Raw genomic sequence first — 13,018 nt, 5'->3', positions numbered from 1 at the left:
GAAGAATAAATAGTAAAAGTAAAAATTAATAAATGAATAAATTGAAATGAATAAATTGAAATGAATAATAAAAAATAGTTTATAGTTCAAACTCTAACAAATTTTGCTGCAGATCCTTGCTTATATTCTCTTTTTTAATTAATTGACATTTGTAATTGACGAATTTAACGAATTTTTGGAATAATTTATTTTCTGAAATAATGAAAATCAAACTTTTAAAATTATTATTATTAACACACGACGATGTAGGCAAGAGATTTATAAATTATTGGTATTGAAAATGAAAGGCTGGAAAATTACAAATGGAAAAGTATTTGAAAAAAATCGAAAGTAAACATTTTTTTTATATTTTAAAATTCCAAAAGTGTTATTTAATTATGTTAATAAAAAACAATATTAGTTAAATTATTTAAATAAATAATATAAACTAAACTTTTTTTAATGTAGAAATTTAGATTGAGAAAAATGGTAATGTTCGTTTAATGTGTTTATACGATAATTGTTTTGCATTAATAATTTTTTTTATTTGATCTTCATGAATAAAAATTTAAAATATAATAAAAAAAACTAATATTTATGTTATAACATTAGTAATATAACAAGAATAGAATAGATCAAAATAACCAAACCAAACCCAGTTATACAATAATTCGAAAATATTTGAAATTCTGAGGTGATGAAAAATCTTGTTAAAAAAAAGAATTTTTTTATTGTTCTTCGATGCAAAAGGCACAAAATATTTATTGATAATTTAGAGTAAAAATTTAATTTTTTTAATATCTACGTAACATACATAAAGTTCATTATTAAATCAATTTAATGAAAATAATTTCAGTTTAATTACATTTCTTTTTAATAATAATAACAACAACACTGGATATGTATTATGTTGAATAATATGAATAATTTTAAAGAACCGCAAATGACTCAGCTAGTAGCGTGGATTTGAAATATTTAAAAAAGTTCACCAGATAACTTGAGCAAGGCAAGCTGCTTATAAAAAGGCCATTTTATTTATTAAATATCCAACAGAAATTACAATGAAATATTAATTAATTAATATTAATATTTAAATTTATACAAGCAAAAATGATATAATTATTTAAAAATAATTTCGCATCATTAAAGATTTATCCCATTTTTTCATTACTTAAGCTGTCATCATCATTTTCATCATCGTCGTTCTCGTAGCTATCATTGAATTTCTCGTCTAGATCGTCATCATCGTTGTCGTCATTATTATTATTATTATTATTATTATTGTTATTAAAACTATTGCTATCATTCTTATCAATACTCACATCCCTGTTTTTATTTTTCAAAGTTTTAGTATTCGGTAGCTTGTTTTCTTTTTTCCATTTCATCCGGCGGTTTTGAAACCAAATTTTTATCTGCCTCTCACTGAGGCATAGGCAGTGAGCAATCTCTATTCTCCTTCTTCTCGTTAGGTATCTGTTGAAGTGGAATTCCTTTTCCAGTTCTAAAATTTGATGCTTCGTGTAGGCTGTTCTAGCTCGCTTGTTGTCGCAGTATGAAAAGTTTGTCGTTGAGCAGAGCATGTTCATGCCATTGCTATCGTTCTTTGGTTCGTGGCGATGAGATTGTTGTGGAACGTTGTTAGCGTTACTGTGTTGGTATGGAAGGTTTGGTGAGTAGCCTAATGTCCTAGTGTTCCTATCTGAAAGTAAATGTATTGAAATGTTATTTATTGTGTTTATCTATTTATAGGTTATTTAATAAAATTAATCGGTTAGTAAATCAAAAATTTTCATGTCTTATTTTTAAAATGACGAGACCTTGATGGGAATTATGTCGATCATCAGTAAGATTTTTCACCCATATATATTTTAATTTAAATCAATGTCTAGGCCGACATTTTTGAATTTGTGACAGATCCAAGTGTATTAAATTCTAACCAATATATGACAAAATGTTGATTAATCTGCTATTCATTTACATATTTTTTAAATAAAAAATAATTTTACGGATGAAAAAATATATTGAAACGTAAAATTCAACAACACAAAATCGGTCGAGTATTAAACATGGAAAAAATTCAACAGGTATGTATTTTTGAATCTATGTGATGATGTATGTTTGTTTGAATTTCAGTTACACGTGTGTGTGTATGTATGTGTGTATGTGCGCTCATAAGTTGAATATTGTATTGTTTTAATTAATTAATTTTTTTAGAGAGAATTGAATGTTATAATTATCTATTTTTAGACTGAGGTAGCATAATGCATAGCACCTAGAAACAATTACACACCTCTTTATTATAGATTATGCTGTTAAAACACTTTTCGACTTGACAACAATAATATGTGTAATTATATATATATATATATAATTAAATAATATATAATTATTTCAATATATATAAATTTATAATTTTATTAAATTTTATATAAGTGAATATATATAAATTTATAATTTTATTAAATTTATATATAAATATATACATAACATTTCACTGCCAAGATATAAATACACATTAATTATGTTTACGCATAATTCCTACCAACCAACTCCATATACCTATGTAATTTTAACATATATCTTTTAATGAATATTATTTTTATAAGAATCTATAAAAATATAATTACATGATGTGCGTATTATAACGCATACAACACACACACACACACACACAGAGAGAGAGAGAAAGACACAGACACACACACACATACAACACGGTATATTGTGTATTATACCTACGTTTTCATTATGGATACGCAATAATTATCATTATAATCTTCTACGGTTCTTTTATTATGTATTCTGTAGGTTAGCATGTGCAAATACGTGCGATGTATGTATGTATTAAATACAGAAAATATGTACCTTTGGTGTTAATATAATTTGCATCAATAAACATATAATTCCAATAATTTGAATATTATTTATCACATATTATATTAAGAAATCACAGAAAACCTACTCAGACATGCATATGTTGGTAAAAATTTTTGAGGGTTTTTACATTTTTTTATTAATACTTATATTTGAATAAATATTTTTATAATTATTCTTGTTAATAATATAATATATTTATTTATGTAAAAGTTCTAGTATCAGTTTTAGATATTTTTTTTAAATATTTACACTCCAATACACAATCATTCGAAGGTTTTTTAGTAACGCACGCACAATAGCACAAGGACATGCTAAATAAATCATGATAAAAAGCAGGCATACAAACACGTACACGAAAGCACAAACAAATAAACAAACAAACAAATAAATACAGACAGCAGAGCAGATCGACACGACACTAGTAACACAAACATTTTGGCGTGACATATTATGGGGGCGAAACAAAGAAAATGCAATTTCCATGAGGGCCAAACTGAACGTATTCCTCAACTTTAAACTATGACCTTGCCATTTTTCCGCGTCTCTATTTTTTACATTGTGTGTTTTTATGTTCATTTTTGGCTGTCTCTAAACGAATTATTCATTTTTTCGTGCTAGTACCACCTGATGCGCTTGTAAATGTCCGGTTAAATATCCGTCCCTTTGCTTCATCCTATGCATGCACATATGCGTGTCTAAATATATGTATACATGTATGGTGTGTGTGTGTATATATGTGTGACATGGAGTATGTATATGTGTAGTATGCAGTGTGTGTGTGTGTGTGTGTGTGTGTGTGTGTGTGTGTGTGTGTGTGTGTGTGTTTCAAAATGCATTTTTGAGTGCATGTGTGTTTGTTGCACACGCATCAAAACGAATTAGTTTAAAAGGTCGATAAAAGGTTATGCACATGTGTATTTGTTTAAGTACACATATTTTGTGTATGTACAATTATATATACACTACACACATACATTAAACAAACACGTATGCTATACATACATACATGTATGTGTATACAGACATATACACACTGCAGGTACGTGTATAATGATATATGCACAAAAACATATACAACAAGACACATGCATATGAAATATATGTGTGTGAAGTGACAGAATATGCAACTGTCAAAATATTACCAGTTTGTTTACGTTCCACGGCAGCTGATATGATGTTTGTCGTTGTGTGTATGGTGGGTATTTGTGTCTGTGTGTGTTTACTTGTTTGTGTGTGTGTGTGTGTGTCTTTGTGTGTATGTGATTGATTGTTTGTATCCTATGTATTCGTATATGTACGATACTTGTTTCACCTGTGTGTGTTCGCGTAAAAATATTTTTATATTTATACAAGAATGATTGTATTTGATTTGTATTAAGATAATAGCGTCAGTTCATCTAGTGTGTTTGTATGTATGCATTTATGGTGTTTAGTGTGTGTGTGTGTGTGTGTGTGTGTGTGTGCAAAAATAAATAATTTTTGCACACGTGTTCACGCATGGCTTAATACGGGTTAATGAAACTATCGACTTGTAAAAATGTTGTTGGCGAAAGATGGATGATATGAAGTATTTGGTATGCGTGTGTACGTAATTGTACGTGTTAAATAAGGCATCGTCGGGCGCTTCAGTGGGGGCTCCGACGAGCAATATCATTAATATTGTATATGCTCCGTCTTCTGGATTGTTTAAGAATTATTTTTAAAAATATTTTGAGAAATAAAATTTAGGATAATTTAGTGTAATTGGATAATTTGTTTTGAAATTGAAAATTTACATATTTGTATTTAAGTAGTTAGGATGATTATTCTAATTTCTTTTATAGATTTGATTTTTAAAATCTATTTTCTAGTTCTAGTTAACAATTTTTTGAATTCAATTTGAGAGATGAGGAGCTAGCATGTAGGTGTAAGATGATTTTTTTTAATGTTGCTCTGTTTTTACATTGTCTGTTTGGTGCGTGATTTACTAGAGGATTTGACGTATGAGTGTTCTTGTACGTGCTTCTACATTTCTTACAAAGACAAAAAACAAAATATGTAAACAACAGACAATAAAAATAATGATAAAAACAGATGATACATGGTGTAGGTAGGTAGGTAGGTAGGTAGGTAGGTAGGTAGGTAGGTAGGTAGGTAGGCACGCATCATATTGACACACATGTGCAAGACATGTGTTGTGGTGTCCGTCCAGTAAGAAGAGTGCTTGCTGACGTTGAACACAAGTCTGTTATTTACTGTGTTGTGTTTAATGTCTGTCTGTCTGCCCGATTTAAACAATTTGTATTTGTAGAAATGACAATTGAATTATATGGGCTCCATATGCTTCTATGTTTAACACACTGGTTTATTTCATAGGATTTTCACGTATAATTGAATTGTAGTTGAATTATTTTGTTGCTTATAATGTGCTTTTGTGCATGGATAGGATTGTTTGGTTGGAAGAACTTGTTGATACAATTGTGATTGTAATAGAAATTTATTTAAGAATTGTTCCATGATATAATAATAATGGATTGCTTGGATTGCTGACTTAGTTATTGTTATAACTGCTGTTGTTGCTATTTTAAGTGGTGCATTGCGCATGAAAAGGCGTGTTTTGTTTATTTTTTGCGTTCATTCAGTGGCAGCTAGTAACGTCTTGGAGATATGGCATGCGAAGAGATAATCATTCAAAGCTGCCTTGAAAGATGCATAATCAACCAAACGACTTGGATTGGATATCTTGATTTATTAGCAAAATTGTCTACAACATGCACAGGCAGTTCCTTTATGCATGCTTACTTACCGTAAACACTTACTATCAACAATCAATTGTATCTTTTACATTCTCTAGAACAACAGAATGTTGACATTTATAAAACACAAACACACACACGCGCGCGCACACACACAGACGCATGTTGTGTTCTGTCCTTTATTAACAAGCAAGTTATTCATGCACATACACATCTTTTTTAAAAATTTGTACACATGACTGCACACATATTCATGCATGCATTCATGTACAAAACACACACATTATACAACCAACACGCACGCACAAGCATTGTGCTTCTCATATACGCACATCTTCACGTACATTCACAACAAATATATATATACACACAAACAAAGATAGTGTTGTGGCGTTCTACATGGAGAGAGAAAGAAATCAGTAGCAATTACAGAATGTGACACGCATAAACACGCGCCTCTTCCGAATTGATTTTTCGAGATACTTACATAGGAACGATGGATCTTTTGATATTTCAATATTATGCGCACACCGCACGGACAGATATATACCACGTGATTCACCAGACAGAGGACATCTTCACACATAAACGTCTCTCAATCTTTCTGTAAATTTTAAAAACCAGAAATATTTGAACACCGGTAAACACAAAATCTAAACACACACACACTCGTATAACAGTGGATCATATATTATTAATATTCCTGCCTCGATTTTGGTACATTAATAAAAAAAATATTTAAATGGTACGAATACAAATACAAACCTAGAAGCGTACTAATCCTACATTCATACACTTACATCAACACGTGCGTGTATATGTGCTGGTATTTCGGCTGGTATAAATTAGCATGAAGACAATGGTACGATGCTTTTTATATGGATCACCTCCATCGCATGTATCGATGAAAGGCTAATGTGCCACCGATACAAAAATGCTTTCCTAATGGAAAAAGTAGCAAAAGGCAAAGAAAAAATGGTAAAAATATCATAAAATGTTGGCCCACCGGTGAAGAAAGAATCGATAACCATGCACATGCAAATATCGTATGTATACAATAAATGAACATCTCTACAAAAATTTTTATTAATCGTTCCTTAAATGAACATACTGTACATAGTTGTATTTATTTATTCATTTGTATCTGTGATTACAGTTTGACGTGTATTGCTATGCTTATATGTTTACCGGTAAATAAAAATATATGTGTATGTATGTGTGTGTGTTTGTGTGCGTGCTTTATCGAGTCACGTGACGTGACGTCATTTCGTTCTCTGAGTAGTCACGCATTATGACGACGTCGAAGCAGAATTGGACTGGCATCTTGTTGCCGTTTGCATCAAAGCCAAATTTAATTAATTTGGCCTCGTCTGTCTGGCCCGGTAGAATGAGGAAAGAGAAAGAGGCAAGAGATTGGTTGTGATGGACGCGAAACGTAACGTAAACAAAGTCATGCAGGCGTATAACTGGATTGTCAGGCGATGGTGGTGATGATGATGATTGAGGTGGTGATGATGATGATAAATTATAAGAAGGAAAGTTGCGCTGGTGACGATGACGAGTTGTGATTATAGTTCTTGAAGTTTATGATACTGAGGTTTGAGATGACGATGCCAATGAAAAGTGATGAAGATGATGACGGCCGCTAACAAAATGATAATATGATGATACAGAGAGATAGAAACAAATGGCAATAGATTAAACTTGCACGATATGATATAACGTTTACAACATGACGATGATAACATAATGATAACGGAAAAAGACTAGCCATAGAAAGATGTATCGTAAAATAATGCCATCAATAAAATTGACGATTTCATCAACGAAACTTTTACACAGAACATGATCGGTATTGAAGTTCGTATGAAAATATTCGATTAATATGTTTGCGTAAGATGTCTGGGATATGGTGTGTAAAGTTGGATGAATACAAACTAAAACAAAGGATGAAAAACATGAAGACAGGTCCAACAGGTGATTTCTAAAATAACCTGATTTGTGATGTTGATATTATTCAGTATGGTAAATTTTAAAATAACCAAATTTTAAAATAACCAAATAAATGTTTCTACAAACTGACAATATAGTAAGTGAGCATAAAAAAAAAGATTTTTCTGGACATGCACACACACAACCATTTAACGTCACACACACACAACTATTTAACGTCACACACACACACACACACACACACACACACACACACACACACACACACTTCTTTTTCATCCAACAATACAATACACTAAAGAAGAGTTTTCAATAGAATCGTAAATATATGCACGCACGAACACACACAACACACCCACACACAAACACGCACACACACGCACCACAAATCCACGCCCATAATGACGCACACCTATATACATATGTATGTGAATTTAAATGGGAAAGTTACTATAACTGCACACATGCACACACTCATTCACACACACACACACACACACACACAAACAAGCACTCCTGAAAAACACCAAAAATTTTAATATTTCAATCACTTTCAAACAGTAAAAATAATTTCCTTTCAACATTACAAACTTTTAACTTGGATGAAATAATGAAATAATTAATGCAAACCAACAAAAGCACACACACGCAGACAAAAGGACAAATAATTAAACGTACGAAGAGATACTCGCATGAACATGCAGACGCAAAGAGAGGCACGCAACGTAGCAGAATGAGCGGATAGATGGAATATTAGATTGAAAGCCAATTCCATTAATGCAAAAACGCACGCACACGCACGCACACGCGCATGGATTATAGATTCCTATCAAATCCTTACAGCACAATAACTCCTGCCAATGTTACTTATCAACCGCATCAAACGCAACTTCGTTCGCCACACTCAAAATCACCGCTACTGCTACTACTACTGTTACTACTAGTAGTAGTAGTATTACTACTGCTGCTGTTACTACATATGCTACAAATACTACTGCTAATAATAATTTGTAACTCTTATTGTTACAAGTAAATTAGCCAATACTCATAATTTCACTACAAACTATGCAAATGCTACTGATGATTTTTGCCAAAACACATACATACACACGCACATACATACATACACACATACATACATACACACACGTATGACAAAAACACCCACACACGCTCGTACCTAATACACACGCACGCACACAAACACACGCGTCTGCCAAATGCACACTTGCAGTCAGTCACTAACAAACATACACACGCACGCACACGCACACACGTGCAACACAAACACAACAGCCACAACAACAGCATTGTTCATTTCAATTGTCAGGAAGTTAATTTGCCTTTTGTTGTTGATGTTGTTGTTGTTATTGATACTGTATAATAGTCAACTAACTAACCAACCAACTAACCAACCAACTAACCAACTAACTAACCAACCAACTAACCAACCAACTAACCAACCAACCAACTAACCAACCAAACAACCAACCAAACAACTTCATTAATTAGTTATATCATCAATACACTACCATTTTATCATCATCAGTAGCCCATCACCATCATCTTCATCACACGATCATCACCAGCACATTATCGTCATCATTACATCGTCATCTTCTTCATCATCATCACATACGCCACCACAAGATGAAGAAAATGTTGTCGAAAAGAAAATTTATGCCTTTCCGCTCTACTGGTCTAAACACTATCATCATCACTACCACCACCATCATCATCATAATTTACCCACATGTGCTATGATAATTATTTAGCTACATCATCATTATCATCATCAAGGTCATTTTCATCATCATCATCTTCATCATCATCCATCATATAATTATAGACCAGTACAACTCACTATTACTTTTTTCTACCAGTATCAAATAAGTTAATCATTATCATGATCGCCACCACCATCATCATCATTCCTATCATCATCATCATCATCATTGTAATCCATATCAACATCCCATCATCACTATGAACAAGCCATGATACCACCTCTTCATCACAACAGCAACATCATCATCTTCATCATTGCTACTTAATTTACTACTTGATACATAATTTACTATCCTCATCATACTTTTTGTAGTCATTATTTTAACATCAACACTAACATCATCTCGTCGTCGTTGTCCTCTTCCCCGTCCTATCCCAAGTGTATGAGGTCTTTTAATTTGTTCACCAGTTTGGGCGACGGTGTTTCATATTGGGCGGCCAAGCGCGAATACAATTTATGCACGCACACACACACACACACACACACACACACACACACACAAATATATACAAAACTTACTCACACATACACATGTGCATACAATCCCAAACGAATATCTCATCATAATAAAGTCATTTTATGTTCTTGTGTTTGCTTGCTGTTGGTTAGTTACGCTAAGATGAAAAAATGTAATACAAACACACACACACAAACAGATAGATGTGAGTATATTCAAAAAAGTATACAAAGTATAAATATACTCAAACACACATACACACAGAGACATGCATACACACACACACATACATACATACACACGCAGTCCTCTAATCACAAAAATTTTTCTTTAATCTTCTAAAAGTTAGACATACATGTATCTCCTCAGTACAGGAGCAAAAAAAGCATGTTGATGGTGGTCACAGTCGCAACCACACAGCCAGCGTTTATAATGATATTTCGCACGCGATTAAATTAATTAATATATCATAAACACTATACTACCCACATAATAAAATACACAGACTGATGAAATACGCACATAATTCAATACCGTAAATAGAATACACATATCATAGAATACGCCGATCATGAAATGGAGACCCAGTGAGAGATTTTTTTATACCAGAGTTGCACACACATAGCCTATAAATAATAATAGTAGAAACATACATTATACAAAATATATGCATCATACAAAATGTGCACATACATTATGCATACATACAAACTTTTAACAAACCAACTCATTATACAAACATTGTATGCACTATACATACAAACGTGTGTGCAAGTTCTGACGTATCTACATACATTGATGTATGTTTAAACAAACAAACAAACATACATACATACATACATACATACAAATATACAAGCAACACATCAAACAAAACAAACAAGCGAAATCTCATCGACTTTCGATCGCGGGCATCAGACGCCACCAAACCAATGGAACACAACTGAAAGACAATTGATTGCAAACATACAAATACATGCATGCATATTTTTAAACGATTACATGAATAATTAATTTATATTAATTACTTAAATAAGTAAATAAATTAAATGAATAAATTATGCAGATATCTATTAAAATACAGAAAAACAGAACCTAAAAAGCAACAAATGCAAACGTTAAAACCAAAAAGTGTTAAGACGGTTATCATTCAATTCATCAAAATATATTCTTTACACCCACACACACAAAAATATAAACACGCACGCACACACAAACACACAACTGCTAGATGGATATGTAGATTGTGAGGCGTCTTTGCTTTTCATTCCCAAATGTCACCATCTGCCTATTGTTCATCTGCGTGCGTGTGTGTGTGTGTGTTGCTTGTACGTGTGTGTGCGCGTGTGCGTGTCTATATAAATAGGTATGTATGTGTGTTCTTTGAAACAGTATTTTGGTATAGATTTTCGATGGTCAGATCTAAAAAAAAATAAGATTTTATTCATTGCGGTTTTGGTATATGTACTTATGCGTGTGTGCATGTCTTTTTATAATACATTTGACACACACACACATACACACATGTGTGTATTGTGTTTGTATAAAGTGTGAAGCTCGCTGGTGTGTGTGTGAGTGTGTGTGTGAGCGTGTGTGTGTGAGTGTGTGTGTATTTTGCTCCGTTTTTCCTGCTTTTTCTTCCCTAACGTCTGTTCACTAACTGGCATGTGTTTGTTTGATGTTTGTGTGTATTTGTTTGTATTTTTGTATAATTTTGAGTGCGTGTGTGTGTTAGTGTGTATATGTGTTTGTTTGTATGTATGTGTGTTTTTTGCAATATTTTCTGTTGTTTCTGATGGTGAAATGGATGATTTGTTATACATATGTTGTCCAGAAGTCAGTATACTCTTATTAATTTTAAATTGTTATTTGTCATCATATCTTGCCTTGTTTCTTTTAATTTATTCTTTTGTATTTCTTGTTTTCACTGTGTTAGTTTTGTTTGTGTTATTCTTTGTTTGTTTGAGCTGTCGGTCCCATTTATATTTGTTTTTTTATTTAGCAATCAATTCATTAATTCATACATACATTCATTCTTTCATTAGTTTATTCAGTAGCCCACACATTAATTCATCAGGTCATTCATTCATTCACTTCATTTACTTCAATATAATTGTGAACAGCAAACACAAACGAACACATGAACGTCACAGATCAATTAACTTTCACGTCACCAGATGTCAATGACAGTTTTTTTGACGAGTTCGTAAATTTTATTTTGTTCTCAGTTATTCGTGAGTCGTCGTCACCTCTCTCCTTTTCTCCCTCTCCCCCCCCCTCTCTCTCTCTTTCTCTCTCTCTACCGCATCCACTAAATTTACCACACAAACAACTGCAAATATATACATGTACGCATGTACCTAATAAAGGTCTAACTAATCGAAGTACAATTACATGAGTTTGTTGGTGGTGATAATAAATTAAAAAATACAAAAAAACAAAACTAACTAATTTGATTCGGTTTATTACTGTTGTTGTTATGAGCCATCTTCATCCACGGGTATATAACAGGAAGTTGTTGCTGTTGTTGTTGCTGCTGCTGTTGTTGTTGTTGCTGGAATGTTGCTGAGTTCGTCGGCGATGGAATGATGCGTTCATTTTCGTTGTTGCTCTCGCAATCGGATGACGTATGTAATAACGTCATATTGTTGTTGTTGTTGTTAATGCTGTTGTTGTTGTTGTTGTTAAAATGTTTGTTGTCGCACGTTGGATCGCCGATCGAATGTAAAGTTGCTAACATTGAAGATGTCGTCGGCGTTGTTGGAACGGATTCGTTGTTGCTGTTGTTGTTTGTGTTGTTGTTTCTCACGATGACGTTGTTGTTGTTGTTTGGTTTGTCAAAATATCTATTCGCGTAATTTTTGCCGGCAAAATTTTGATTCACTTCGTCGAAAAAACGCTGCTGCTGTGGTTGCGGTTGCTGTTGGATGAATGCCGTTTTTGTTTGCTGGAGGTCGGAGACCTCAACAAACAACTGCTTGGCGACTGGCGACTTTACGATGACGTCACATCTGTTTTGTCGAGAGTAAGACGGAGACAGATGTTGTTGTTGCTGTTGTTGATATTGTTGTAGTAGTAATTGTTGCTGTTGGTGTTCGCGGTATAATTTTTGATGTTCGTAGTGTTGGTAGTCGAGACTGATGGCATCGTTCACTTGACGATGGTGGTGGTGGTGGGGGTAGTCGGGGTGGTTGTAATATGGGGGGTAGTTTTGGGGAGGATACTGAG

The 13,018-nt window shown here is 32.9% G+C and overlaps 1 protein-coding gene across 1 annotated transcript; it reads right to left on the bottom strand.

The window, feature by feature from the left end:
* Nucleotides 1–1,130: 1,130 nt before the first annotated feature.
* On the bottom strand, nt 1,131–12,434 carry HELRODRAFT_76537 (hypothetical protein; the record flags this gene model as incomplete). Its single annotated transcript, XM_009016297.1, has 2 exons — nt 1,131–1,678; nt 12,239–12,434. 2 exons carry the CDS (start codon nt 12,432–12,434, stop codon nt 1,131–1,133), a joined length of 744 nt encoding a protein of 247 aa, XP_009014545.1.
* Nucleotides 12,435–13,018: the final 584 nt, after the last annotated feature.

This window comes from Helobdella robusta (assembly GCF_000326865.2).
Source record: "Helobdella robusta unplaced genomic scaffold HELROscaffold_18, whole genome shotgun sequence".
Classification (NCBI taxonomy): Eukaryota; Metazoa; Annelida; class Clitellata; order Rhynchobdellida; family Glossiphoniidae; genus Helobdella; species Helobdella robusta.
This window is presented reverse-complemented; position numbering and strand designations above follow the sequence as displayed.